At 42.9% G+C, this 27731-nt stretch overlaps 1 protein-coding gene across 2 annotated transcripts in view; it reads right to left on the bottom strand.

The window, feature by feature from the left end:
- The window catches only part of LOC133208888 (deubiquitinase DESI2-like), a 57853-nt gene that overhangs the window by 6494 nt on the left and 23628 nt on the right, over positions 1 to 27731 (bottom strand). The window contains exons 1-4 of one of the 2 annotated variants that reach the window (XM_061347119.1): positions 13380 to 13660; positions 11864 to 11936; positions 10520 to 10613; positions 9537 to 9678 (exon numbers count right to left, since the gene is read on the bottom strand). In XM_061347119.1, the coding sequence (XP_061203103.1) occupies positions 9537 to 9678; positions 10520 to 10613; positions 11864 to 11936; positions 13380 to 13508 (438 nt within the window). In that variant the 5' untranslated portion in view covers positions 13509 to 13660. Of the gene's footprint in view, positions 1 to 9536; positions 9679 to 10519; positions 10614 to 11863; positions 11937 to 13379; positions 13661 to 27731 lie in introns of those variants that run through there. The other variant, XM_061347120.1, reaches the window with a different exon arrangement.

Here is a 27731-nt window from a genome sequence, read left to right on the forward strand (position 1 = left end):
CGTCAGAACTCACAGCACTGTTCCAGCTTCACTGGCCAGGCGACAGCAGAGAGGCATGGTGGCTGCAAATGTGGCATCTTGATGAAGAACATTCAGGGATGAATTCTAAGGGGCATTGCTGATTAGTTATGTACCAACACTGGAGCATGGCAATACCCCCTTTGAGGATGAAGGTCCTCGTAAGCAGCACTTATAAGTGCAGCCAGCAGCTGCAGGGTAACAAGGTAGAAAGCAAGTGGCTTTGTAACAGAGGACCATTTTGGGAATTCAAAGTATAATTAAGTCTGGGCTTGTTTGCATTTAAAATAATAAATCTCCCACCAAATGAATGAACTGCAATTTGCATTATCATGGTCTCATGAAGAGGAACTATCTTCTATCAGGTGCTGTTTTGAGACCATTGGCTGAGAGCAGCTGTTGCCTAATAGGGTGTTCTTTTCAAGTGTTATGAAATGCTGAACATGACCGGGCCAACCCACATCAAGAGCATCTTTATTTTCTTCCTGAATAGCTACGCAAGAAAATCCTGTGTTTCAGTCTCAAGCCTTGTTTACTACCATTAGGAAGCAGCAGGTTACTACGGATGGACATAAAATCAGAAGAGTATACAAGAACTCATAGGAACAGGGAAAGACCTTCTGTCTGTCAGTGTTGGCAGGACTCCTAAACAAAAGGTTCCAGTCTCATGGGTCTATCAACACACTTAACTCCTGACACTTTATCAACAGGCAGTGGTGAAAAGGACAGGGATTTTCCTTGCTGTCTTCATCTGTGGAAAGATTGCATCTGTTCTCAGCCATTTGCACACACACAAGGCTCAAAGGTCCCATGATGATCTGTGTAGAGATGAATTTCCCAGATAGTGTGAACCAACTTAGCTCCAAGGTGTTATGCTTATTTATAACAGATAAGAAAACTGGGGTTTTGGTTTAGTAAGACAGATACAGAAATCAGATAAAATCTTTTTGGCTAGATAGATCACATTAATGGGAAAGCCTGAAATAAGTGCAGAGGCACACATGGCAAAATCAACCCTTTCTAAAAAGTAGTTGAAATTATATGCTAAGAACTTGCCATTTAGAGGTGGTTGATTTTGGTTTAAATTACTTGCCATCTCCTACTATTTCCCCACACAAGCAGGTAGATAAGGAAAATAAAACGGACTGAGAGCTGGAAGGTGCTTGTAAGAGTTATCCCACTAATCATTTTTGTTGGGCTAGAGGACTCATTCAGAATAGCAAGGCTAGAAAGTTTAACAATGGGAAAATAAGTTTACACTTCTGTAGCAGCCTTCATTCTAAGTACTTACCAAATACTTGTGGCAGAGAAGCCACATCTGGAATGCAATGTAGCAGTTTATTAAGTACATGCAGTCAAAATTGTGCATACATGCAGAAACAAGACAAAAAAATTACATCCATCCGAAACCATGAGAATAAATTTATGGGTGCAGGATGTCTTTATTAGTAAGCTTTTTCTAAATGTACATGGCAGTTAAAAAACAGAAAACAAAGCCTGTTCCCCATAGAGCTAACAACATTCAAAGGCTGCTGTAATGAAGCAAGTCATTCCAACAGCGTCAGTGAGAAGTGGCTTAGGTGCCAGGACGTAAAGCCTTCCTAATGTTCTTTCATGTCCTGTGGTTGGTTGTCTGCTTGTTTCTTCATTTCCTTCTCTCCCTTCTGTCTGTTGGGAGCATTGTGCCCCCTGCCATTAACAATTGCATGTAGGCTTTTATGCAACAAAACACCAATATCCTCCTCCACAACAGAAGAAACTGAAAAGCAATTGTTGACTAAGGAAAACATGAGTATCACTTGTCTACTTAGGATCTGCTGAAGACTCATTTATTATAAAGCAAAAGATTTGCACTTTTGACTGTGACTCAAATGCCACCTGAAGCTCCTTTCTCTGGTGTTTAATTTTTTCTCTCTGATAGCTTTCAGGCTAAGGAGAGCTTCCTAATTTTTAATAATATTTTTATGAGAACTCACATGTGCCTGGGGATGCACCCAAAAAGCTTTAGGCTTGAATTATTCACTGTCAGAAAAAAATGCCCTCATTTGGTCCTCGATTCAGCAAACCTGCCTTTTTAAGAGAATTTGCTGAAAGTCAAGCTCCTCTATGGGAAGCAGAATTCTGATGTAAGTTTGCTACATGCTGTCAGCTTTGCCTTGGCCTGCAAAAGGATGGGTAAATAGCCAGAGAAAAGAGTATGTGCTGACTGCCATCTCCTGTCACTTCAGCACAGCTCCACACCCCGGTATCAGCAGAGTAAGATCCCTCTGTTTACCAGAGCTTCAGCCATGTTGACAAAGGACAACCAAGACAGCTACATTATCAGGGAAGTATATATCAGACATAGCTCTAAAGCCAATCACAGAGATATTTTATGCTGCTATTCAGTCACGAGATGTATGTATTTCCTTCTATCACACTGATATGCAATGACAAACCCCCTCTCTGCTACTATCAATAGGACAGATCTTTACCAATAATACAAAGGAAAAGGGAGAGAAGCCCCAGCATCCAGCCTAGATGTGATCAGCATGCAAGCAAGATCATTGTGAGATCATGGGCTGCCTTCCAAGGAGATTCAGATTGTGTGACTTCACCAAGCATTTCCATCCCACCTGGCATGCAGGTTTAATATCACTGTGATGTCAACATCAGCAGTGGGTATGCTAGGTGCCTACTTCAATCCTCTGTAACCATCAGGTTGCAGGATGCACTGTGTATGCTCCGTCTGTTAATCTTCAAGAGATTCTGTTGGCTCTATTGGAGACCACCCTTCTAGGCTGATCTGAGAGTTCTACTGACTTCAGGAGACTGAGAGCTATTTACCACCCAAGTTGAGCACTGAAGTCCTGCAGCTCTGAGACTCTGACTGCAAAGCATTCAATTGTGATAGGGGCCATAATCCCTACCCTGTAGGAGCCCGCTTCATCTAGGATGCAAACAGATTTTCCAAGGCTGATCTAAGCCACCTCAGATGCTTAGGAGACTCTTTCCTGTGCCAACAAAGAATGAGCCAAGCTCACCTCGTTAACCTCCAGCTGCATTTTCCAAGGCTTCTTCAGCCCAAGAATAAGATTCCCAGTTCCCCAAGATATTTTTCTCTCTCTAGAAACTTCTGCAAATTCCACAACTTCAAAATGAGCTTCTAAAACCACAAGCACACAAATTCTGATTTAGGTCTCTCTCTTCTCCTGCTGAAATGTGTTATTTCCTCGTTTATGTAAATAATTAAAATAGGACAGTTCCCACAGGAGAGGCTGAGTGTCTCCCTGCCCCAGAACATCTTGTGGCTGATATTCAGGAGAACTTGTCATGGAATCACAGAATGGTTTGGGTTGGAAAGGCCCTTAAAGCTCATCCAGTTCCAACCCCCTGACATGGGCAGGGACACCTTCCACTAGACCAGGTTGCTCCAAGCCCCATCCACCCTGACCTTGAACACTGCCAGGGATGTGGCACCCACAGCTTCTCTGGGCAGCCTGTCCCAGTGCCTCACCACTCTCTGAGGGAAGAATTTCTTACTTGGATCTAATCTAAATCCCCCCTCTGTCAGTTTAAAGCCATTCCCCCTTGTCGTGTCACTACAGGCCCTTGTAAAAAATTTGCTGAAATATAGGAGAAAAGGTAAATAAATATTTAGTCCAGCTTGCTCTCCCAGACATCAGGAAGCTTCTCTTTACCCAGGAAGCACTCAATTAGTTACAAGTGGGTATGTCTCACTACCTAGAAGTTCTGTTTCAACCTACAAATTATCCTAGCAAAAGTTTTACTAAAACTATCAGATCCCTCTAAAAGGCTCTGCTTTTGATGATGTGGTTTAATCCAAGAATCCTGGTTCAACTCAAATAATTAGTTAAAATTTTAGCCGTTTATCCAGATGGCATCTCTGAGCATTCTCCCCTGGATCTAATCCTTTGGATCAGGATATCCTGAGCAATAAGGAAACAGATTCTCTAATATTTAAAGGAATAAATTGGTGGGAAGGATCAGTGGGTGCGCAAAAGGAGGCTGGATAATGAGTTACCAATCTGTTTTCCTGAATGGTTTTTAATTCCTCAAATCCAAATGACCTTAAAAAGCCTTCTGAACAATGAATGGTCACATGGATGTGAACTATGCATAATAACTTCACAATTGGTTCTAGTTGTCAATAAATTTCTCTATTTTGAGAATAGCAGGGAAACTGCTACAAAATACACAGGGTTTTGATATTTTCTGGTCCTTACAATAAATTACACGCATAAATCAGAAAGAAATCACTCCTTGTTGAGAAGAGGGAGAAAAGACATAAATGAATAAGATCTTCTGTCACTGCTGTTCTCAGGTAAAGTTCCAATATAAACAATTTTTAAGGTAAACCAAATCAATACCTCTCAGCTAATTTCCTACTTATGAAGATCAACTTCATATCTTACCAAAAGGGCCCATAAGATCCACTGATTTTGTTACTGTTCCACCACTGGTATGGAACAGTATGGAACACTACTGGGGAATAAAAGGGACTATCTTCCCTGGTGCTAAGAAGCCACACTTCTTCATTAATTGTATGTCATACGTCCTATAGCAAAACACTGAAGAGTTTCCTTAAATAGGGATCATTCCGGTTGCTTGGCAGTAATCACACTGTTGAAAGGAGGAATGGTTTCCTTGAGTCATTCCACTTATCTTCCAGTTCTGGTGCTGATTCAAAACTGTTTTATCCCTTCCCGTGGTGGTTTGCCCTTTTCTGAGACATGCTGTAGCAACTGTCATCACTCCGGTAAGAACAGAGCTCCATAGCTTAGCTTAGGAAACTTCAGAAGCACAGAAAATTGCTGGTGGGAAGTCAAATGAGTCATTTTCTGTTTGTGAATGGGCTAAGCAGCAAAAGCTTTTTTGGAGTCTTTAAGCTGCAGTGACATGGTGTGATCCTTATACTCAACACAGAGACATATCGCCAGACTGGAGAAGAATCTTAAAGCAGAAAACCTTCACCCTCCCTCTGGCCATCTAGTTACTGCTGTCTTCTGTAAAGAAGCTGCCCTCGGGCACTGTACACTCACCATATGGCTACACATCAAGCAGTGATCCTATTCTTACATGGCTATGTTTGAACCCATGGCAGCCAACCTTGTACCTTTGCGTGTGTTTGGGGAACAAGCAAAGTATGCTTTTGCCTTGTCTAGTATCTGCCTTCCACAGTCCAAATCATATTGCGGACTTGCAGGGCAGCAGCAAGCCATGCTCTCACATTGAAAAGACCCCTCTGACAGCAATTTCACAATTCCCTGTATCTGCATGCACCTACCTTTATCTATGCTCAAAGAACAGTCTTGGTGACAAAGTGACTGCATGTATGTCTTGGCACTTCATGGCATACTTTCTTGTGGCCCACTGCTGCAGTGACAAGTGCTCCTGCAAAGCAATGGCATGGCTGGGACCTCAAACTTGCAGGTCTTCGCAGGGGAACTTACAGCCCAGGAATTATTTTGAGTTTGGCTTTTTCCTGAAACCACAGATTGTGTTCCTCCTTTTTTATGTCTGCTTTACAGCAATTTGTAACTTCTGTCATTTTGCTATTTCACATGTCCTTGTTGTGAAATATCAGGAAATTCAATAAATCACACTGTAGAAAGAACTATTTTAGCCTTTCTTTCTGTTTTGAAAGGTTTTTATAATGTTCATCTGCCAAAGTTTAAATAGCCTCTTTCATAAGCCAGAAAACTCAAAGACCAAATGTTTTGCAATTCCTTGAAGGGCCATTTGAACGTATTGCTGTAACTATACATGGGGGATTGTTAGGAACACAATGACTTAACAACAGATGATCAAACAGATGGGCTTTACCCAATACTGACGTGATCCTAACTGAATTCCCCACACACGTGTAACCTCATAAGAATGATAGAATCTCCCTGCTGTGTGCCAGCAGTATTACCTGCCTGGAGTACTGACATGCAGAAAGGCACATAACCTCAGGACGGGAAGTTTGGACTCTGGTGCTGATGGCCTGACTGGCTGTTCCTTGTGGAAATTGCAAGCATAAATCTCTCCAAAATGATTACCCATCCTCCTGGACACTATCTTCAGAGAGTATGGTATTGATACTACTTGATTTTGGGTGCTATCAACACAAGCAATCTGAAAGGAATAAGGTTCTTGGAGCAAATCTCTTATCCCAGCTTGATGAACCTTGGCATTTTAACCCACAAACAATTTAAATGGTTTATAAATACAGGAATCATGGGACCATGTTGCAGGAGTCAGAGTGGTTAAGGCAGTCCTAACCAGGTTTTCTCTGCTCAGATCAAGCTCCCCTCACTTTCCCACACTGATGCAGATGGTGAAGGTAAAGGGAGACCACGAAGGGTATTTAAGTGGTGTGTGTATAAACCTTAAATTAAACCTGGGCAAATGCACAGGGAGTGCATCCAGTTTCTTTCTCATGACTATCAACTAGGAAATCCTGTTCTGCTTCACATCAAAACTTCTTTCAAAACTAACTAAAATAGTGTTTGAGATTTACTAGGCAGAGACTTATGCTCTGTGGTAGTTCTTCACTTCTTAAATAACCCAAACCTCCCTGATGAAGAATTTCTCAGGAAACCCACAAGAAGAGACTACTGATCATGCAGTATGTGCACTGAATCATTTACTGAGAAGGCTGCCATGAAATGGCATTGGAGAAGATGAAGTCTGAACTGCTGCTGCTGAAACCAGGGCATTCTCTGTTTTCTTCCCACAGGAGCTGTTTTGTGATAGACCCAGCTAAGCCTCTTTGATCCAGTAGCTGCTTGTTAGAAGTCCGTAGGGAACTGGCAAAGCAGGGAGAGATCTAAGTCTTGAGCAAGTATGAATATACTTGGCAATCTGCGGGTAGGGAGTAACGAAAATTCAGAGCTAAGTGCCATTGAGGAAGTAACAAAACCTGGTGCAGCTTACAGGTGAACACGGGCAGGAAGATCAGAGGACTCAGAAGAGATGCATGGCATTGTAGGAAGATGCACAGTGCCACAGCATTATGCAATTAAGCTGCAATCTCACTGCAAAAAGAGTTTTTCCAGAGGTATATAGCAGGTCAAAGGCATAACCAGTAGTTAAGTAGAGCTTATCTGCCTGTGCTGGACAGATAGTCCGGGGATTTTTCACGATGCGTGGCCAAATGCAGAGTCACAAATATAGGCCTGGACATGCTCCTAACCATCAGAATTCAGCCTTTGAAAAGTAACAGTTATGAATCATTATAGAAAGACCTGAACCATCACCGTATGAAACAGGAATTTGAGAGAAAAATCATTCATAAACAGATGTAGACGGACAATTTCTGAATGGATGTTCTATTTGGTGAGAAAACTCTAGTAAAAGACAGGAAAACAAAATTTGGAAAATAAAGCATGACCTCTGTGGCTTCAGCAACCCTTCTGAGGATGGGGAACCTCGCTTACACGTCCTGGCAATTGGACATGCAGCCATTGTCTCACAGTGTGACCCCAAGAAGGCTGATCTGGGAGGGAAAGCCAGCCTTATACCTCCTTCCCATTCCCCCTGCAGAATCGCAACCTCAGCCAGCAGGACACAAGGCTGCATCTGCCCTCAGTCCCTACAACCAGATGGTATTCTCCCAACCCATGGCCCAGCCACTGGGGCAACATCTGTAGGGATACTGATTTGCAAGCCCGCAGCCAGATGAAGAAATTAAGGTGTCCAAACACAGCTACCACATGGCCATAGAGCCAAATCTCAAGACCTGCCAGACAGATTTGTGTACACACGTTAACTCATACATTGCCACATGTTTTATAAAGCTCTAGCTCTAGTTTTGCATGCTGATACAGAACAAGAGAAGCCATAAGCCAGCTAATTAACCTTGGCAGAAAAGAGACCTGTCACCAAAAGATTTTAGAGCCCTTTCTGAAGGAAGGAGATAACCCAGCATACAAGGGCGATATTTTGTCACAGAGCAGGGATGTGACTTTCCTGGCATTACACAGGAGACTCAGAACAACCGTCTCCTGAACTCACCCAAATTGCTTAGGCCCATGAGCACAAAAAGCCTAAAGGACTGTAGGGAGCAGAGCTGGTCATTCCCTTTCATGCTAAAAATTAGCCTCCACCCTGCCCCTCTCTGCAGTGAAAGGGCTTTGTGGTACTGATAGCATTATATTTCACCTGGGCTATAGCAACAGAAAGACTGTGAATTTCTACTCACTTAAAATCCATGGATGATTTTTGTGTGGCTGGAGTTAGATCCTAGTTCCAGTGAGCGATTTTATTCTGTTGAATTTCTACATCTTTTAATTCTTTGAATACATTTTTTAGTTTCCTGTCTCTTACTGCCACATAACGCAGCTATGTATAAATAGATGGTAATTATTATTATTATTGCTGCTTCACAGATGAAAAGCCTGAAGGGCAATACAAACACTAAACAGACTCATCTCAGACTTAGTTTTAAGGTACAAATATCAGTTTTGTTTTCTGCCTTCTATGGTGACACATATCTACACAGTCTTGAGAGCCACTCATCATGTAGCCAGCACATTCTGCGTGCTATAGGGCTGCACCTCATAGCTGTATATGGTAGGGCTTGAAGCTTCCTTTTTGGTTTAGTTTTAATGGAAATTACAGCAAGAAAAAAAAAAAAAAAGGACACTAAATCTGTAAAGCTAAGCAAGTATTCAAATATTGAAGAGAAAGTTTCACTGCTTTCAGGTTCTATCTCAAAAGGTTTCAGGCAGTCTTTCCTCAAAGAGGTCAGAAGTATCCCGAGATAAGCTGGGCTTCCTCTCACTCAGCTCCAAAATGCAGTGATTAACAAATCATTCTCTTTACCAGAAGTGATGGAGACATTTGTCTTAAGGCAGCCACATGTATTCCTCATGTTCTGACTGAGGAACATTGAATGGCTGGGACTTTTGTTTAGTGTCTTAAGACCAGCTATTTCTTTAAGAATCTCAGCTCCCATTTCTGTATCTTGATGCTAGAGACCAACCAACCCCTGGGCCTGAAGAGCACCTGTTCTGGGTTTGCATTTGTAATACTTTCAAGAGGAGCAATAAACACAGGTATAAGTGAAGAGCAAGAACCAAAAAAATTCTGCTTGCCTATAAACAGTTTATCTAAACTGATCAAAATTCTGAGTAAATTCTGCTCCTGGAAGAACTAGCCATTTAGGCTTTTGTTTTATTACCTGGACAGGTTATAGGGCAGTGAATGAGCACACACAGAATCCACCAAGAAGCTCTTGCAGGAAACTTAACCTTAAACTCCACTGCTGTTAAGATGTTCATTGAAGGCATATTGAAAGCAAAATTTAAAATACCTTAGCAGTTTATTATCAAGATCTCTTATTTGACTTGTGTTTGGAAGGTTGGACAAGGAAGGGGCACTGAAGGGTTCACTGATACATAGCAGCAGAATCAAGGAAGGATGACTTATGGCTTGGACATGAGAGAAAAATTTTACATACCCTTTACATGAGCACTGCTACAGATCTAAACCAGCAAAATATGCAACAGCAACAAAATAACTGTGCCCACCTCAGCCAGAGCAGCAGAGAAGTGATTACAGTTCTTGTGCATCAGGTGGTATGCATTTCCCTTGTACTCCTTGCCCAGCTCTTCCATAATCTTATCCACATCCTCTTCTGTGAAGTCTGTGGTGCCCAAGGCAATGGATTCTCTAGTTAAAAATAAAACACACAACAGGAAACATAGGAAGATACAGTGATGAGAGTTATACATACCCAGGGAGAAGGAAATTGTCAGACATTGGGAAGAGTACAGGCTTAAAACATGGACATGCATATCTGGGGTTATCAGAGACTCTCACTAACAAAATGGCACAGTAATACTCCCACCTTATCCACAAAGCAAGTTACAGCACAGGCAACAGCCCTGAAAGCTTCCTGCTCACCACCAGGGAAGTCTCAGCTCTGGGGGTCTTATCCCACTCTGCCCATCATCCCACAACAGAAGTTTCTAATAGGAGAGATGCTTCTTTCATGTTTGAGAGGGTTTCCATGACATGGGCCAAGAAGGAGCAGACTAAAAACGTGATGCAGAAACCTACTGCCTTTCCCAGTATTCACTCAGTAGTGCTTGTTCTTCTAAGAGTCTCCAATGACCCTTAATGTAGACTAGCAGTTTGGGAAGGTCAAGCCCCATCTGCCATGGGCAGTTCCTTGACCCACAGCCCCACAGCCTGAGCACCTTGAAGTAGGCATCAATGCAGCATCCTATCAAGACTCCTCTAGCAGCTGCTCTGTCCATTGTGACAGAACAGCAATAAACACGGGAGATAACTTATGGTACTCTGTACAGTATCCACAAATAGGTGATACTCATTTTATCCACCTCCAAAATCTCTGCAGGGCTGCCTTTACACCAGGAGCATGTAAAGGATGCAGTGACAGTGCTTGTGAGGAGAGAGAAAGGGAGACCCAGAGGACAGGACTTTCCTTGCTTCCCCTACACCGATGGCTTCTGGGGGCAGAGAGGAAGATGTAGAAAAGGGCCCTTACTTGAACTTAAAGGTCTCGCCAAGTTCTACCGCACTGCCAGGTGTGATCTCAAAAATCCCACTGAAAGGGTAGGGATGCCCTCCATAGGCAAACTCTGACAAGGAAAGAAACAGACTGTGAGTAATTGAATGAACGCAATGTCAGGAAAAAGTCTATGGCAGCTGTCTGCACAGCTCAGCATCAGCACCAGGGGCTGGGCTATTGCCAAAATTGGTTCCAACCAGACTGAAAGGCATTTTCTCTGTCTGGTTACCTATCAGCCTGAGGATGCCCTTACAGCCACCCTCCATGCTAACACTACTGCTTTTCCACAGTGCCAGGAGAGCTCTCAGACTCTCTGCCCATCCAAATGGCTTCCTCTCAGTGGGAAGTTTTGGGGTGGAGGCATCTAGATAAACTATGAGAGGCTGTCAGTGGTGGTACTGAGCTGGAAGAAGTCTTCTCTAGAGTAGGGAGAAAACAAATCTTCTTCCAGAAGGATTTGCAAGCAGTGAGTGGGAATTCTTTGCAGAAAGCCAAGCTAATTGCACTCAGCATGCGGGTCAAGCTACAAGGTCCTTCCATGTCATACAGGCAATCTTGCATAGCTTGTGAAAGGTGCTGTGCTCAAAATGGAACATGGCACCCCAGGGATTTTGTCTACTGCATAGCACTGGATAAAAATACCATGAGTAGCGTGAGACAATCCCATTTAATGCTGAGGAAGGAAAGGGAAAGTCTGTGATGCTGATCTGTCCTTCACTGCTCTACAGATGTTTTCCCAGATCCCTTGACTTCACTTTTTGCAATGAGTGCTCTATCACCTTCAACCCCATTCAGACCATTTCAAAAGCCTTACAAGACAATTTCTTTTCCTTGTAACTCTGCTGTTTTCAAATAAGAGTTTCCAAGATTTCCAGACCATAGACATTCATAAAGAATTACTGCAAAACAAATATACCCTACCAGGAAATTAGCACAAGCACAGATACGCAGGTCTCAAGACAACCACTGGTCCACTTCTCTTCCTTTTCCCCTGTTTCTCCCATTCTCTCTTCCCCTCCTTCACTGCAGAACATCTTTCTAACATTGCTTGGTCCTTCCTATCTGCCATCCTGCTAAATACCTGCGCAAGCTATAGAGGCTACAATTACATGGCAGAAATATGAAGGGCTACATGGCTCATGACAGATGTGCTGAAGTTCCTGCTAGATTACACAATGGACTCTAAAAAGAGAACCAGTCAAGCTGTTCATTCCTCAAAACATTCCTTGCCCAAAGCTGTAAGTTTGGGGTGCTTTCCATATCAAGCTAACTACAGTTGTCACCATGTTCTGCAGGTAGTGGAAAAGAAATACTTCATACCTCTGCCGTAGATCTCGATGCCAGAGTGGAAGACACCAATCCCCAAGGTGGAGGTGTATTCATTTATCCAGTACTATAGCAAGAGAAAAGCCACATTTGGAAGCATTAGTGAAGAAGAAACACATAATACTGGTCTAGGTTATATCCCCCATCTCCCATCCTCAGAGCAACTTCTCTTAAGGAGAGGACTTGAGACAAACAAATTGAGACTCCTTATAGGCCAGCAGAAGTGGACACTGTGCTTATACAGCTGACTTGGATTAGGTCTCCAAAAGATGCTCATCTGATCCTTTCCACGTAAAGCGTTAACCTGTATTGGGATATAACTGGACCTCAGCACCATTTAGTCATTATCTTGGTAACTAAAAAAAAAAAAGCAAAAAAAGAAACTTAGAGCACATTAACATTTTGCTCAGAGGCACCATATACTATCAAGAGACAAGAGCTTGCTGCTCCCAAATTAGGTCCAAGATGACCACAACTTCACCCAAGTCAAATTTTCCAAAGGAGCTGTTAAATGACTTCATTTTTCTGGTCAGAGTCCTGCACCTCCGCAGTACACTAAGAGAAGAATAATATAGCAGTTTGGTGCTTGCATGTGATGCTTCTCCACTGAGCATTGTTCAGAGCCTGTTTCCACCATACCATGAAGGGCAATGCAGACACCCAAACAAGTCGCAGCTAAGCTAATTGTGGAGCAGGAAGCCGTACAGCTATGCCAGGGTACTGCTGCATTGGAGATAATTAGCCCTGCTCAGCACCAGTATTTATTAGGTCAGCTGCAGAGCTGTGCTGCTACAGAAATTACGGTTTCAGGCACTGAGTGGAAAATGCCCATGCCTGGTGTATTTACAGTTCACTTAGGTCTACTGTGCAGTGAAGATGAATCTCTAGTAACTCAGAGCTGCTAAATTCTTACTTTAATCAAGCACTGCAAGGGAAATGACTGTTGGTCACTTGTTCCTCTACAAGGACGTGACAGGTTCATTAGGCTAAAATTCTTTTTTGAGTCTGATAGCTGCTTCTGGTGAAGCCAGAAAAAGCTGCACCTCCCCTCATGTCTGGCATCACTGAGCTGCCATGGTATGAGTTAGAACCCTCTGCTGTCAGGTAACCAGAGGTCTGGCATACTCTATATACTCTGCCCACACTGCTTCCTCATGAAATTTTGATGACTGCAGTAGCTCTGTGTATCACCTGGAAAGATTTCCTGTGAGACCACTGCTACTGTTAAAAAACACAATGTTTCTCATATGAAAAGTACAGCCCCAAGCCTGATATAATGTATAGATACCTACAGATACAAGTCTTGATACCTTAAACCATGTCCCCAAAAATCCCTGCCTCTGGCAGTACAGCAGTTCACTTTCCCTTCAGAAAATGCTGCAATGCTTCTTGTTCTTTGCATGTTTTGGTATCACAAGTGTTCTATTACTGCAGAAGAGCAGCAAACAACCTGACCCCAGCTGGATGCCTGCCCACTGCTCTCTTCAGACCTTGTATAATCTGTATTTACTTCTTCATTTGAGTTATGCAAACTCCTGGTTTTAGGATACATCAGAACACTGGACTGGAGGTAGGTCAGGTAGCTCTCCTCTGCCAGCTGAAACAGTGCGTTAGCAATGATCCCTCTGTTGAACACCATGCCTGGTATTTAGGACATGATGTGCCCTAGCCTTCTGCTGCCCTTCTCCACAGTTCTCTGCTGCAGGAATATCCCTGCAGTGACTGGGGAAGAAGACATAGAGGTGGAGGCTGCATACAGAAGCCCATATGACACCAGCCACATCTGCAGAAGAGACCAAAGCCTATGTCCCATGGAGACATAACCCTCAGTTCAATTCTTTGATCTCCCAAATCTCATGGGTTAACTCCTCAGTTAGATAGTCTCAGACCGCCTCAGTTAGCTTCAGAGAAATACTGGTTTCTAGAGTCCCACTGTAACAACTCCCACAGGATATGGTGAGTAGGTTGTTTTCTTCCCTCAGGCTGACCTATTGTCTCACAGCAACAATACAAGCACAACATGCCCAGGTCATGCCAGCTGCTTTGCTTAGAGGAGTAACTAATAGGAAGAGAAGGGAAACTTTAAATTAGATTTGCTCTTGCTAGTTATCAAGGTCAGGGCTATCTGATCTGCAGAGGCTAATCTGCATCAGGCTTTGTACTTCAGGAAAGTGAAACTGAAAGCCCCTTTCAGCTATAGCTTTTTTCTTCCACATGAAAGTTTATGTTGGATCTGAACAATAAGCAAGCAAACAAACAGCAAAAAAAACCCCACCAAATCCCTCTCCTTGATTGATATGTTAGAGTAATGCACTGAGACCTGATCACCTCATACATGGAGAGGACTGTCAGGTCACAAGCCCTCCCTGCCCCACAACGACTCTTGCTCTCAGCACTGAGCCACAGACCCTGAAACCCACCCTGTCCAACTCCTGCAGGCAAGAACCAAGCTGAAGGGCAGTTCTGAAAACACAGGTGATGGGGAGGCTCCACCAGAGATAAAGAAGAGAGGAGCAGAAGTGTTTCTCTGGCTGATGTCAGGTGTTGCAGGATTACAACTGTCACTGGGACATTTCTGTGCTTAAATGGCGTATTTTCCAGTATGAATTCCTTTACTGAACCATTATGGACTGAACTGCAACAACCTCAGCCGTATCTGAACTTGAACTGACTAGAAGCTATACTGGTTTAGTACTTTCTTTGAAATAACCTCAATAACACAAGGGTGTTACTGAAGCGGGATCTGATCTGCGTCTTGGTTCTGCTGGTATGGTATTGGTATGATCTATTAGCAAGACCAAAATGCAAAGCAACTCTGAAGCATGGCTGCTACTGTCCTCATCTCACCCCTGTCTCCAGGGCGCTGCAGAATCTGCCTCTAGTGTGTGACTGAACATGAAGTGAACGCCTCATGGCACTTTGGCACAGCCCACGGCTTGTCTCGGGAGGAAGCTATGCTTAGAGTGAACATGTCAGTCACTATCTGAGCTGGAAGAGAGGATCCAAGCCAGATTTGAAACCAGGTTTGTACACACATGCATGAGCTGGCCTCATTTTCCAAGGGGTTTGCAATTCTGAGCATAAGAACAGCAGCAGCAGTCAGCAAATACTCATCTCTGGGGTAAATTGGTTATTGCTTATATTAAAAACAAAAATGTGCAGCCTGTTCCATCAGATAAAAAAGCCTGGGTATTGAATACAGCAGTATTTTAAAGAGAGATGTGATTCATGCCTGCATTGCATATTGCCTGCAAAATTATGCTGTAAACCCTACTCAGAGGGACTTGGGAGCATCCTGTCTCATTTCCATCTTCAACAGAGACAGAGAACAGCTAGAAGTGAAGAGATGCAGGGAGGAAAGCTAACCAGACTGTAGCTGTTTCACAAAAGCAGCATATAGCTCAGGATGCAAAATCTAAACAAGAGAGGAAGGAAGCTCTTCACATTTACAGTTTGCAGTGTATCAGTTAAAAGCTTTTAATGCAGGTCCCTGATGAAGTAGAATTTGAAATTTTCCATTTTTTATTCAAATCTTTCCTTATTTCCTGTTGGTCTGGTTTAGAGATCAGAATACCTGGTAAGGTAGTTCAGATTCCAGGAGATAGTCTGAGTTGTGTTAGTAGACTTGAGAGCCTCACCAGGACAGTGAACCATGCCCTGACTTTCCATAAAGGAAAGAAACTAAACAGCTTAATTATATTGATACACTTCTGGTAGGTCTAGGATGGAGAAGCAGATGGCATAATACTAGGAGATTATGTCATCCCGGGACTTTACAGAGCAGGAGTTCCTGGGAACTTCTACCAGAAATAGGTTTCCAAATAGAAGAGGCCCATCCTTGTAATCATGACTTCTACCATCAATTAATAGTATACTGTAACACTGAAGTTGCTGTCACTAACTTCCTGTTTACCATCCTACTTCAGGCCATTATTTCCCATGGTGTGACACCAAAATCTGTCATGTTTCAATGTGTAGAGCAGTTTAAGTAAACAGCTCCCTAGGGTCTGGAGACAAGACTGCCTCTGTATCTGTTCCATTCATCACCCCAGTACATACTGGATGTTCCACTCCACCAGGTCCATCCACTACTGAAGATACACTAACCCATCCTTTTTTACAATTTGTATGAACATATAGAAAAGAAATCCATTGGAAGATGCTAAATAAATCCGGCTTCAGCAAATAAATGAAAGCTCTGAGTGCTCAGTGTCATTGATCCTTGACATGCTATTCTACTCTTCACTAGGTACCAGACAATCATCTGAACCAGGATACAAGGCTAGATAAAGCTTTGTTCTAACTTAGTCTGGTTACGTGGACATCAGAGCAACCAAAGTCAGAGCAAAGCTTTATCTACACTTGTATTCCGATCTTTGAACAAGACACCTTTACCAAGGATGGGTGCAGACGATGAACGAGTAGCTAACTTAACCATATCTCCTTTCAAAGCACCATCTGCATATGTAGGATTACCTCCTTTTCCCTATAATTCCACTGGCAAAGCTTTGCTTCTAGGAGGAAGGAGAAAAAAATACCTGCAAATATTAGATGAGATACAGATGATATTCTGACATCGCTAGAGAGCAAGGAGCATGTCAAGAGACTGAAGGAAATGGCCAAATTACCTCACCCTCTGCTAGTCTTCATGGAGCACTCCTGCCAAGACAAGTCTAATAACAAGACTGCCCTACCACTGGGGCTTCCTCTTTGAGGGCCAAGTCACACACTGTAACACCAAGCTCTCTTTTGCAGAGATGCCTCCTCTCTGTAGGATATGGGAGCTGGCTCAATGCAGAAGATACCCTTAGCTCAGCAAGTGCAGGGGAAGACATCCAGTTGCTAATCAGTGTGCTGCATGAAAGGGGTAAACTGTCAAGGAGCATTTCTTCACACCTCTGCCTTTACACACTGCGTAAAGTCTTTCCCTAGAGGCTTTGTCCTGGGCTTAGCAGTGCTTGGCCCCTGTATACACCTAGGCATGAAAACATGCAGATGAGTGTGTGTGCTAATAAATGCAGTGATCAGTCGTAGCTCAAATACCAGGAGAATCTCTTTGATATTAAAGCTCAACACAAAAGCCAGTATTTTCAAGACAACATCAGATTGATGCAGGAGATGAGTCAAAGAACATCAAAGTAATATTTCAGCGTTATTTTCTGAGATGTGTTGATCCAGATATGAAATATGAGAGCACAAAAGACAAAACTTGGAGAACATCACTTCAGGAAACCAGTGAGTAAAATACTGGCCCTGTATGGTCAGAAACTTCAGAAGAGTTTCAGTTGTGGGGGTTTGGGTTGGAGGGGTTTCTTTTCATTTTTTTCATTTTTCTAAACCAAGATCCAGAACCTTGGGCCCACAGAGGCAGATGGAGAGAGCCCAAAACAGAACACAGGCTTTATTCTCTTAGTAATGCTTCCAGGGGTGAAGAAGCATTGAAGATTGAACCGCAACTACAGACACACAGGACAGGAGGCTTCCTGCAGGTCTTTGCCAAGGCAGTTCAGACATATTGCAGTACTGCTCACTTATGTTCCACAGCCCTAGGCATGCATACAGTTCTGCCAAAGTGTCTCAGTCCTTCTGCTGTTCACCCCTTCTGGCCTGGAGTTCTAGTAATAAAATCTCACTATTGTATGGGATGACATCAAATTATACAGCATGGCAGCTATTAGAAAGGTCTCTTTAGCAATTGGATGAGACCCAAGCTCATTTTAGTGTGACCTGTGTCTCTTATGCTCAGTTCTCCAGAGGTCCAAGGCTTGTTTATTCACCAAGCCTAAAATGCTATTTTCCTAACATACTGTGAACACAGATTAAGCAGGAAAGGATTTAAATGCATGTGGATAGAACAGCAACTAAAAAAGAAGCTTAACAAAGTATTGAGAACTGATGACACAGATTTGCCTTTGCTGCTTCATAGCCGAGAAAAGTTATCATCTGGTGGGTCCTTGCTCCAGCACGTGCTGAATGTGACTCTTCCTAGCTGGAGGATCACCTCCTGTGTCAGGCCCTCTTTGCTGCTGGCAAAAGCTATCAGTCTGCAAGTCATGGACCACAGTGCGACAGCCCACCAGGTCACTCAAAATCCAATTAGCCAAAAGCACCCTCTTTAATCAGGTCGGCGAGTTTTCACTTAAAATGCCAGACAGTGTTAAAGAAACAGAATACTGAAGTAAGCAGGTCTCTGTTTACAAGCAGGCTCAGCTTCTGCTGCAATAGACTATAACTTGCAAGTCTCCAGAAAAACAGTTCCCACAGTGTGGCCTGTTTGCAAAAACCCAACTGGCAGAACTGATCAAAGCTTGAGGAGCTACAGGTTTTCTTCCAGGAGAGCATCCAAGTACTGATAAATCTACAGCTTCATTGCTGCCAGAAAGCTTGATGTAGCTCTGATAAAGTGGGGATACAGAGTTATACAAGGACCCCACTCAAGGACCCCTCTTCAATCTTGGACTGGGACATGAGAACAGACATCTGAGGGGCAGAGTCACATTACAGAAAGAAAAGAAAGACAAGGTATCTCTTGGCAACTGACTGCTGTGCTGCATTTTGAATGAAGGGAGCTTCTGCCAAGGATAGTTCTCAACCCTTCAGGTTAACACACTGTAATAGAAAGTGATTTCCTGGGAAATGACGTAACTTGCACTGCTGAACATATTCCCTTGTGCAAACTCAAAAATGCTGAGAGACACAAGGCAAGATGCTCAACTGCTCCCTTGAGAGGAGCAACAGGCCAAGCCTCTGTAGGACTGCGACAGCCAGCTCTGCCTCAGCAGCTCTTCCATTTCAGCCAGGTTCTGCTCTGCAAAGGATCTTTTCCGCTCGGGTTGGTCTAAAATACATTACTTAGCTGCCTCTTTAGGAGGAATTTCTTTGGAGGTTGCAATGGCTTTTCAGACATTATAATATGCTTCTGAATTGGCTGATGCATGAGCCAACACTAAAATCTTTGCAATCACGAAGCATACAGAGCTTATTTCAGTGGCTTCTAAAATGATGTATGTGGATTAAAAACTTATGCTGCTGCTGAGGGAGAGCTGGAAATCTACTTATGCTTCAATGCCGTGATGAAATGAGATTTTACTGGAGGAATAGCAGGACAAAGGGAAATACTAATCATGCTGCAGCAAGCAAAAAAATATGCATTTTAGCAGATAACTTTTGGGTGTATTCTAATTTTTAATTTAAAATCATAAACAAGATTTAGCTGAGAGAATAGGATACCTTTGGTGTTTCCACTTTAGCCTCATCCTACAAAAGGGCAGGCACAAGTCTGGCTCAATATACTGGTATTTCTTGAAGTCTCTTATAGTTTTCCGCCTTCCCCAGTTCTGTTCTACTTTCTGTCCTCTTGCACTGACAGCAAGTGTTATCCTGAGAAGAGCTTCCTTCCTGCAGCCAAATCTGGGAGGAAGTTTACCACTGTGTGTCTTTTGCCTCAAGCCATACACATTTGTAGCCTGCTATTTGGGAGGGAGCAGATCCAGTGTGCTCTGAATTAAATACAGTTGATTCTTGCTGGGGACAGTGAACACTCATCCAACCTGTTTCAGAGCTCAAGTGGGAACCTGCATTACCAGTGAAGAGACAGAGCAACTAGCTGGCTAAATTAAGTGACTATTTTCTGCCCTTGCAGAACAAACATCCCTCTCTCTTCCATTTGCAAGTTCACACAGAAGCCAGCAGAAGCTAATCCACCTGCCCAGGGGTTTGCCACACCAGTCATGACACTAATGGACCAGCCTGGGTGTCTGTACACACAATACGGTATTTGTAATAGGCTGTTTGTGCCACATGAGAAGCAATATGCTGTTTTTTCCATCGTCCACCTGCTTCCCTTAACCTTAGTCCTGACTGTGTCTGAAGGAGTCATCTGAAGGGGCTGAGGTGGGACTGGAGACATCAAACAGAAATCATGAGGGACAATTGCTGCAGATGTGTGCAACATGTGCCAGTGCCAAGAACCTGTCCCAGAGTGGTCTCACAAACAGCCCTGCAGAAGGACTATCCATGCTATTACACACCACTTCACATGCTGTATCTCCTTCTATCTCCTTAGTTTTGACTACTTTAATGTACAATCTTAACCCCAAGTATGTCAAGTCAGAAGAAAAAAAAAAGAGAAAAAAAAAACAAAAAAATGTCCATTTGCAGGATTACACTGAAGTGTATTTACTCAGGGAATGTGCCTGAGAAACCTGGATGTGTTATAAACTTAGCAAAATGATAATGCCTTTGCCTTAGATGCATTCACAATGACAAATTGAGAAGTATTAAAAAAAGAATAGCATCAAAATGATCAGAGAAATGGTGCAACTGACTTAGATTTCATTAGGAAGAGTTAATAGCTTGGCAAAGCAACAACTACAGGTGACAAATTTGCAAACATTTGAAAGGCTGACAGGAATTGTGGGAGAAGACTTCTTAAGAATGATGCGAAAGGATTCAAGTAGGAGTAACATACTCAGCTTAAAAAGAAGAGAGACTTTGGCTAGGTGTTTAGAAGTTTTGTGGCAGTAAAAAAGCACAAGAAAATATTTGTATGCCTGAAAGCCATGTATCAAAAACGCCTCCATGTGCCTGCCCAGGACAGTGTATTGAATAGTCCAAAATGTTTTTCTCTGCTAATATCTGTGAGGTTATTAACAGCCTTATTTGAGCGTACCTCAGACCCTGCACACCTGTGTGCACTGTGAGCCCTCATCCTAGTCTTCAGCACATGTTAAGAAGCAGACATCCATTTAAAAAGTATTCAGGTGACTTGGAAACATAAAAACATAGGCAGATAAATACCCTATACCCCAGTTCACCAGCAGATATATGAAGCACGATGCAGGTGGTTTGGCTCTGAAACTAGCTTGGTCCATACATGCCTGGTAGGGTCAGCAGTATGGCCTTAGGGCTCTGTCCTGGGTTTAGCAGTAGCAGTCATTTTTTTCCTTCTTGGTAGCTGGTGCAGTGCTGTTTTGACTTTCGGGCTGGGAACAGAGCTGATAAAAATGACGTTTTAGTTTGGCCAAGGACTTTGTGAGCCTCATGCTCTGCCAGGGAGGAGGGAAGCTGGGAGGAAGCAGAGACAGGACACCTGACCCAAACTGACCAAAGAGGTATTCCATACCACAGCACGTCATGCCCTGGATGTAACTGGGAGAGTGACCCCGAAGGGGCTAGTGTGGACTGCAGGGTTGGAGGAGGTATCGGTCGGCGCTCGGTCGGGCTGGGGGGGGGAGTTATCAGTCGCCTGGTGATGAGGTGGTGTATTCTCTTCCCTTGTTATTTCCTTTATCATTATTATTATTGGTGGCAGCAGTAGTGATCTGTGTTATACCTTAGTTACTAAACTGTTCTTATCTCAGCCCATGGGAGTTGCATTCTTTCTGATTCTCCTCTCCGTCCCTCCAGGAGTAGAGGGAGGGCAAGGTGGGGGGGAGTGGGTGAACAAGCTGTCTGGTTGGGGCTAAACCACGGCAGGCTCTCTGTCCTTCATCTTGCCAGAAAGATGTAACTTAGAACTGTAATAATAAATAGGGCTGTTAAATGATTTCTCAGATGAGGAGTAATACTATGGCTAGGCCTGCTCAGAAAAGATACATTAATACCTTTTTCTGCTTGTTGGTAAGGATCCTTGCTCTCTTTGGTGGACCTTCTCCAATCTTTCTTTCCAAAGAAGAGACTAGCTTTGTCCTGATGTCCAGCATTACAGAGGGAAAACAGACATTTAGTGCATCCTTTGAAAATGCATTCCAGTCTACATATCAATCTTGCCTAGGCCAAAGCACCTGGATTTGTTCAGAGAACCAGGCTGCAGTTTGCGCACACCCCAAGCTCTCCATAGAATGGCTGATGGCCTAACAGCTGTAGCATGTCCCTGAAGTGCCAAAAAGTACAGTTTATCTCTCTGCTTTGGCAGATTGGTAGCAGGGATTTGAACTTCATCCTTTCATATCCAAGATGAACACCCTAATCACCAACTATAGCTCCTCTGTCAAAGTGATGCATGGACAGGTAAACAGCTCCAGCAGAAGGGATTGAGAGATCCATGACATCAAATAAACTGGCAGTTAAGACTTTTCTACCAAGGGCTCATCTAGAGCCTTGCTCAGGTTCAGAAATTTCTCTCCTATAATAGCAAAATGCTAAAGTGACACTGATTGTTCCTCATTGGCTTGTTCTCTCTTGAAGAGACCCTGCCTGGCCAAACAAAAATATCTACTTTTTGGCCAGCTCAGGCATACCAGCAGTCCATGGCTGACCACCTAAGGTAGATTTCTTGGGATCCCATGTTGGGTTTCTAAGAACACCCAAAACACTAATGTCTTTCAAGCTTCAGCATAGTTTGAAGCACAGTAATTGAAACACCCTCTACTGTGCTGTCTCCATTCATAAGTAGTTCAGGGATGAAATATTGCTCAGCAGGATCCAATCCATAGGTACAGCTATCAGATCCTTTGGGAGAGAAAATTAGTACCCATAACCAAAAAAGTTTGTCTGCTTATCCTTTTAACAAGGCTCAGAGCTCCATAGCTTGGTGGACTGGAACGTCTGCTCTTCTTCCTGTATGGTGTTTCTTTCAGTTGTCCTCTGACAGCTACTCAGACCCACCGGGTGATAGAGACAAACATACTTAATTCATATTTCATATCATAAGGCTTGTTTACCTGCCAAGATAAGCCTGCCTTTTCTCAAAACCATATCTAGTCTGTGGTAGGGGAAGGGAGAATCATCTCCAAAGTTCCAGGCTGTGACCATCCTGAAGGGATGGGATGCAATAGAGTAACAATAAAGCCCCTATTGCCAGATGTATGACCTTGAAAATCTTGATTGACTGCATGCAAGCCACTTTCACCTTTATTTTGGCGGGAACATTCCCCTAAAGTGATGCCATCTGAAGGAATTGTGCCCAGGTAGGACAGGAGTGGGGAGCAAAACCTCTCAGAGATGTTTACCAAGTGTCAGGTATTAGGAACCAAACTTGACTCAGAGCTAGAAATTTCTGTAAAGATGAAGAGACTAAAACTCGAAAAGAACAAAAGCAAGAGAGGAGGTGGGGAGAGAGAGAGAGTATGTGTGCAGGTTCATCATCATCTGGCTCATTGCCTATCCCTGGAGAAATAAACCTCTCTGATGTAATGCTACAGGGGATGGTCACTCAGGAATTGCTACTCTGGGAACCATGAGGCTGAAGACTGTTCCTGTGCATGGCAGAGGAGGCAAATATTGAGGTATATACTTGCGATATATTTAAAGTATACTCAAAGGTTTTAGGGGTTTTTTAATGGTCTCAGGTCAGGCGATTCAACAACGCTCTACTTCTCTACTTCACAATTCTTCCTACGATTTCAAAATACTCTAAAAGCATTAGTTTTTTAAGCCTCACAGTATTTATGTAAAGCCAGAAGACCTTCTCCATTTTAAAGGTAGGGGAAGAAAATACCAGCATATAGCTTGTGTTATGACTATGAAGACATAGCAAATCAGGAACAGAAATTAGCTCAACGTCCTGGCTCAAAGCTTAACAATCCAACTCTTCCATACTGCCTACCAAAAAGAACTGATCTACAGAACTGTCACGAGGTTTGTTGAAGGAGTGAAGTTGATCTACCACAGCTCCTCTTCTGAAAAGGGATATCGTGGTGGCTTCCTTTTCCAAGGACACTATAACCTAGTGAAAAGCTAGCATCCTATTTAGCAAACAGATTTAGAGAATAAGACTATGGAGGAAGCTTTTTAAAAGTTTTAGCTTGAACTGTCTCCTGAGGAGCTCTAGCCTTAAAAGTCAAACAATTAATTTACAACACTGCAGTCATATTTGCATTGAAACCCAAATCAGTGATGCTTTCACCAAGGATGACATCCTCCTGTATTCACAAGGCAGGGACATCTACTGTTTTTATACCAAGAAAGTATAAGAAACCAGTTAAAACAACTTCTGACCTCTGCCAAGTTCCTACATGGATAACTACTTGGAGAAGACAGAGGAAATAAGAAAGTCATTGTAATTATGGCTGTCACAAAGGGATAAGAAGTCCCTTTATGATATCACAGAAGGACCAAGAACACCACAGGCATGGAATAAATACTTCATTTTGTTCCATCCTATTAATGCAGAGCACAATAACATATTGTTTTCAACCTGTTGTGCAGAGACCCAAGGGAGACAGCAAACTACTTCAAAGGCATCTGCAGGCTGGCAGGCTTACATTTGCTAGACAAAAGCTGACATCTCCAGAAGAAAAAAAAAATGAAATTAAAAATGAGAGGCACACATACACTAAAGGAAATAAAATTATTGCCCAAAAGAAAGCAGAGAAAAAATTTTGCATTTAAACAGGAGGTGGAAGCATACTTGAACATCCACAGACAAACTGGTGAAGCATAGTCCCATAGCTAGGATGTCAAACAAGGACTTGAGAAGTTCCTATTCTCTGCTCTGCTATGGACAATTTATTTCAGACCAGGTCAAAACTAAAATCTCATTAACATGGTACTACATTTAAATTCAAAACTGTCATGGTCCAAATTCTTCTCAGAATTACCATTTACCCTGAAATGTTTAACACCATCAGTATCAGCAATCTGAATGCAATACCATTACAGCTAAAACATGTGGGCTCTACACTCAGATAATGGAATCCCCAGTAGAGATGGGGATCCCAGCTCTTTTTTCCAGTACTGATTTGTTGCTGTTCAAGTCCACAGAGCCTCACCCTGGGGTTCCTAATGGCAGCAGTAGCACCTCATGGCCAGGAGCTAAATCTGCCTACAGGCAAATCTGGATCCCTACAGAAAGTAAAAAAGAAAGTAACACACCCTGGATCTCCTCTTCATGCAAGTGCCACGTAAGGCCAAAATCCAGTCTGGCACTCATGTCATATAGGGCTGTAAATTCTCACTCCCTGTCTCATTCACACTTACTTGCCAAAACCAGTTGTGCCTGTCCTGTGAGCCAACAGCAGTAGAATCAGACAAGAGCAGGGTAGGGACTGTTTGCCCCTAAGGAATCTATACTCCCTGCTGGCTTTGGTACCTCAAAATACCTCATGGTGCCTATGACAGAAACTGCCTGTGTGCCATTAACATTAATTTGCTATTGTAAAAAAATTAATAAAGAAAGAAATTAAAAATCAGTATTTCTGTCTAAGCTGCTGAGAAAGGAATATCTTCTCCAGCATGGATGGGGGAAACCCTTTTACAATGTGAGCTGAGATTTTTTTCCTGGAGAGGTGCCAGAGGCCATGCTGGCTGGCAGCGTGCCTAACCAGCTTAGCTTAGAAAAACAGGGAAATAGATCCCTGCAGCTAGTGACTTGTCCTTTTTCCCTAAAGTGCTTTGTCCTGTCTTGGATAAAACTCTCCAAATACAGTGCCAGTTTCATACAGTGTCTCATCTCTCTGCATTATCTTTTCCTACAAATAAAAAGGATATGGGTGCATTTTTGCCATAATCATACTCTCTCTCTCTGCTATTCCAGCACAATTACTGAAGAATCGTGTTGCAGTGCTGTCTCTACATTAGAATTTAAGGGATAAAAGCCAGGAACCCGAATATAGCAATGACAAAATGCTGTAGTACCATGGAGATTCAAATTCACATTCCCCCCCGAACTGTTTCTGCTGGTCTGAAGAAAAAAAAACAAAAAAGAGTAGGCCAAAAAACATTTCCTTGAGAAAGGAACTGTCTTAAGACAAGAAGGGTAGCTGTAAGGCCTAGCCCAATGCCAAATTGGGTTGTTGCAATAATAACTTCTACAAAGCACAAAACTGATATAAAAACAGTGACTGCAGAAGTTCAGATAGGAACTTGTTTATAACCCATGACCCAAGGGCTTCTATGCTGAATGGTTTTAGCACTGTTTAAAATGACCAAAGATACTAGCCACTAATAGTTTTGGAAATGAGTCATCATTTCTGAGTGTTGGCATTTAGCTACTGGATTCCGACAAACTGCTTTAAGCATACTTTTACCCCCCTCTCCCCATACTAAGATGCAACAGAGTGATTAATATGTGCAGCATACCATGATGGCTGGAAAAAAATTAAAAAGCTGTGGGAGTATCTTAACGACTCTGATGTGATGCGATGCAACGTGCTCTGCTCTGGCTTGTCTGGGGGCTACAGGGGAATTTTTGTTCTTTCCCTCCCCCGCCCCTCCCCCCCCCCCCAAAGGTTCCCACTGTCTTTAGTGAACACCACTGGACATGCAGCTCTATAATACCATTTAATAGCTATCCCTTGCTGAAAGATGGAGATGACAGCAGCAGCACCTGACAACAAGCAGCACTATGAAGATACTTTTTAGGTGAAAACCATTTCAGACTAGGAAGTGGGTGCTTGTCCCTTCAAAGGGATAGCCTCTGTGCCTGCTTCTCCCAAAAGTCACACATCCCCTGTGCTGGCAATGCACAAACATGCTTGTGCAGCTTCTTTGGATAACACTAAGTTATCCTTTCTTTCTTTCTTCTCCTTGCCCCCACCTCCTAAATAACATAGCATGTGTTGGACTAGCATTCAGGCTGCCCCAAATATTTCCCTTCTGCCTGGGCACAGTATAATTTTACACTTCTGCTAAAGCAGATTTTCTCTGCTACTCGCTGTGTGTTGCATATATCCAGAAACAGACCTGAAATGACCTTAGTGATTCGGCCAACTGGTCTCCTCATGAACATGCATCTTTGATAACTCCATACCTGAAATGTACCCAATGAGATCAGGGGTTGAAAGGGAAGAAGGAAGATAAGGAAATATTTCAGTAAGATCAAAGAGGAGAATTTGCCTTATGTAGCAGCTACCCTTCTTTTCTTAAGACAAATCCTTTCTCAAGGAAATGTTCTGTGGCCTACTCTTTTTTTCTTTTACTCTTTTTTCAGTGGGAAAGTTCTTTTCCCTTCCTCCCTCCATTTATTTCTACAAAAATCCATTAGAAACTGCAAGTATATCTTGGCTCCTACCTATTTTAGTGGAAAGAGAAATGGTTGTATATTTGCACTGCGCACACAAATGGTGGTGTCTGTCAGATCTCTCAAAGACCTGCCAGAAAATTCTCCTCCATGCAGAATAGACATCTAACCTGAACAGTGGCCAGGCTAATGTAGGAGAAAGAGGTAAGCACTGTAAATGTCTCATCTGGCTTACAACATCCTCTAATATCAAATACATCCACTCTCAGATTAAACTATCTCCCCTACCTTGGCCCTTTTAAGAAGCTTGTAGATGCCCAGATATATATTGTGGGGAAACAAGGCCTTATTCAGCCCTAGCTGACAATGGCCCGACACCTTTCTTAGAAGCAGATTGTAACTCATTTCTTTCCGTCACTTCTTTTCAGGAGTGAAGAAGCACACTCCAAGTGCATCCCCATTTTTATTAGTACCAAAAACAAGAGCCCATGTTTTTAAAGGAACACTACACACGAGTCACATTCCATATTCACCCAAAAATGCTTCCCAGAGAACCGCAGACATAAAAAAAATAATCACCACACTCTTGCCAGAGTGATCCATGGGGCAGGAAAACAAAAGCAGAACTCTGTATGATCAGGCTCAGCTTAGATATGGACACAATATCCACAAGATATGGAGGGTATTCTCCAACAGATGTGGATCTCAGTTTTCCTGAGTTGCTTTTCTTTAAATTTGTTCATGCAAGCTAGGGAATACAAATCTATAAATTAAGCTAACTATCATTAAGACCAAGAGTATTTCAACAGAGTATTTCTAGTCCTATATAACAGGGAAGTATCTGGGCACTCCAGCACTGAAAGCCATGCAAGTAATGCATCATGCAAGTAGTGAATGCTTGGGTTTGAGACCATTCAGTTCCCACTCCATATATCTGTCTCCTCCCAAGTTAGATGGATG

Source organism: Neopsephotus bourkii, unplaced genomic scaffold, assembly GCF_033783945.1.
Source record: "Neopsephotus bourkii isolate Nb327-2 ecotype Australia unplaced genomic scaffold, CSIRO-AGI_Nbou_v1 NB_301, whole genome shotgun sequence".
NCBI classification, from domain to species: domain Eukaryota; kingdom Metazoa; phylum Chordata; class Aves; order Psittaciformes; family Psittacidae; genus Neopsephotus; species Neopsephotus bourkii.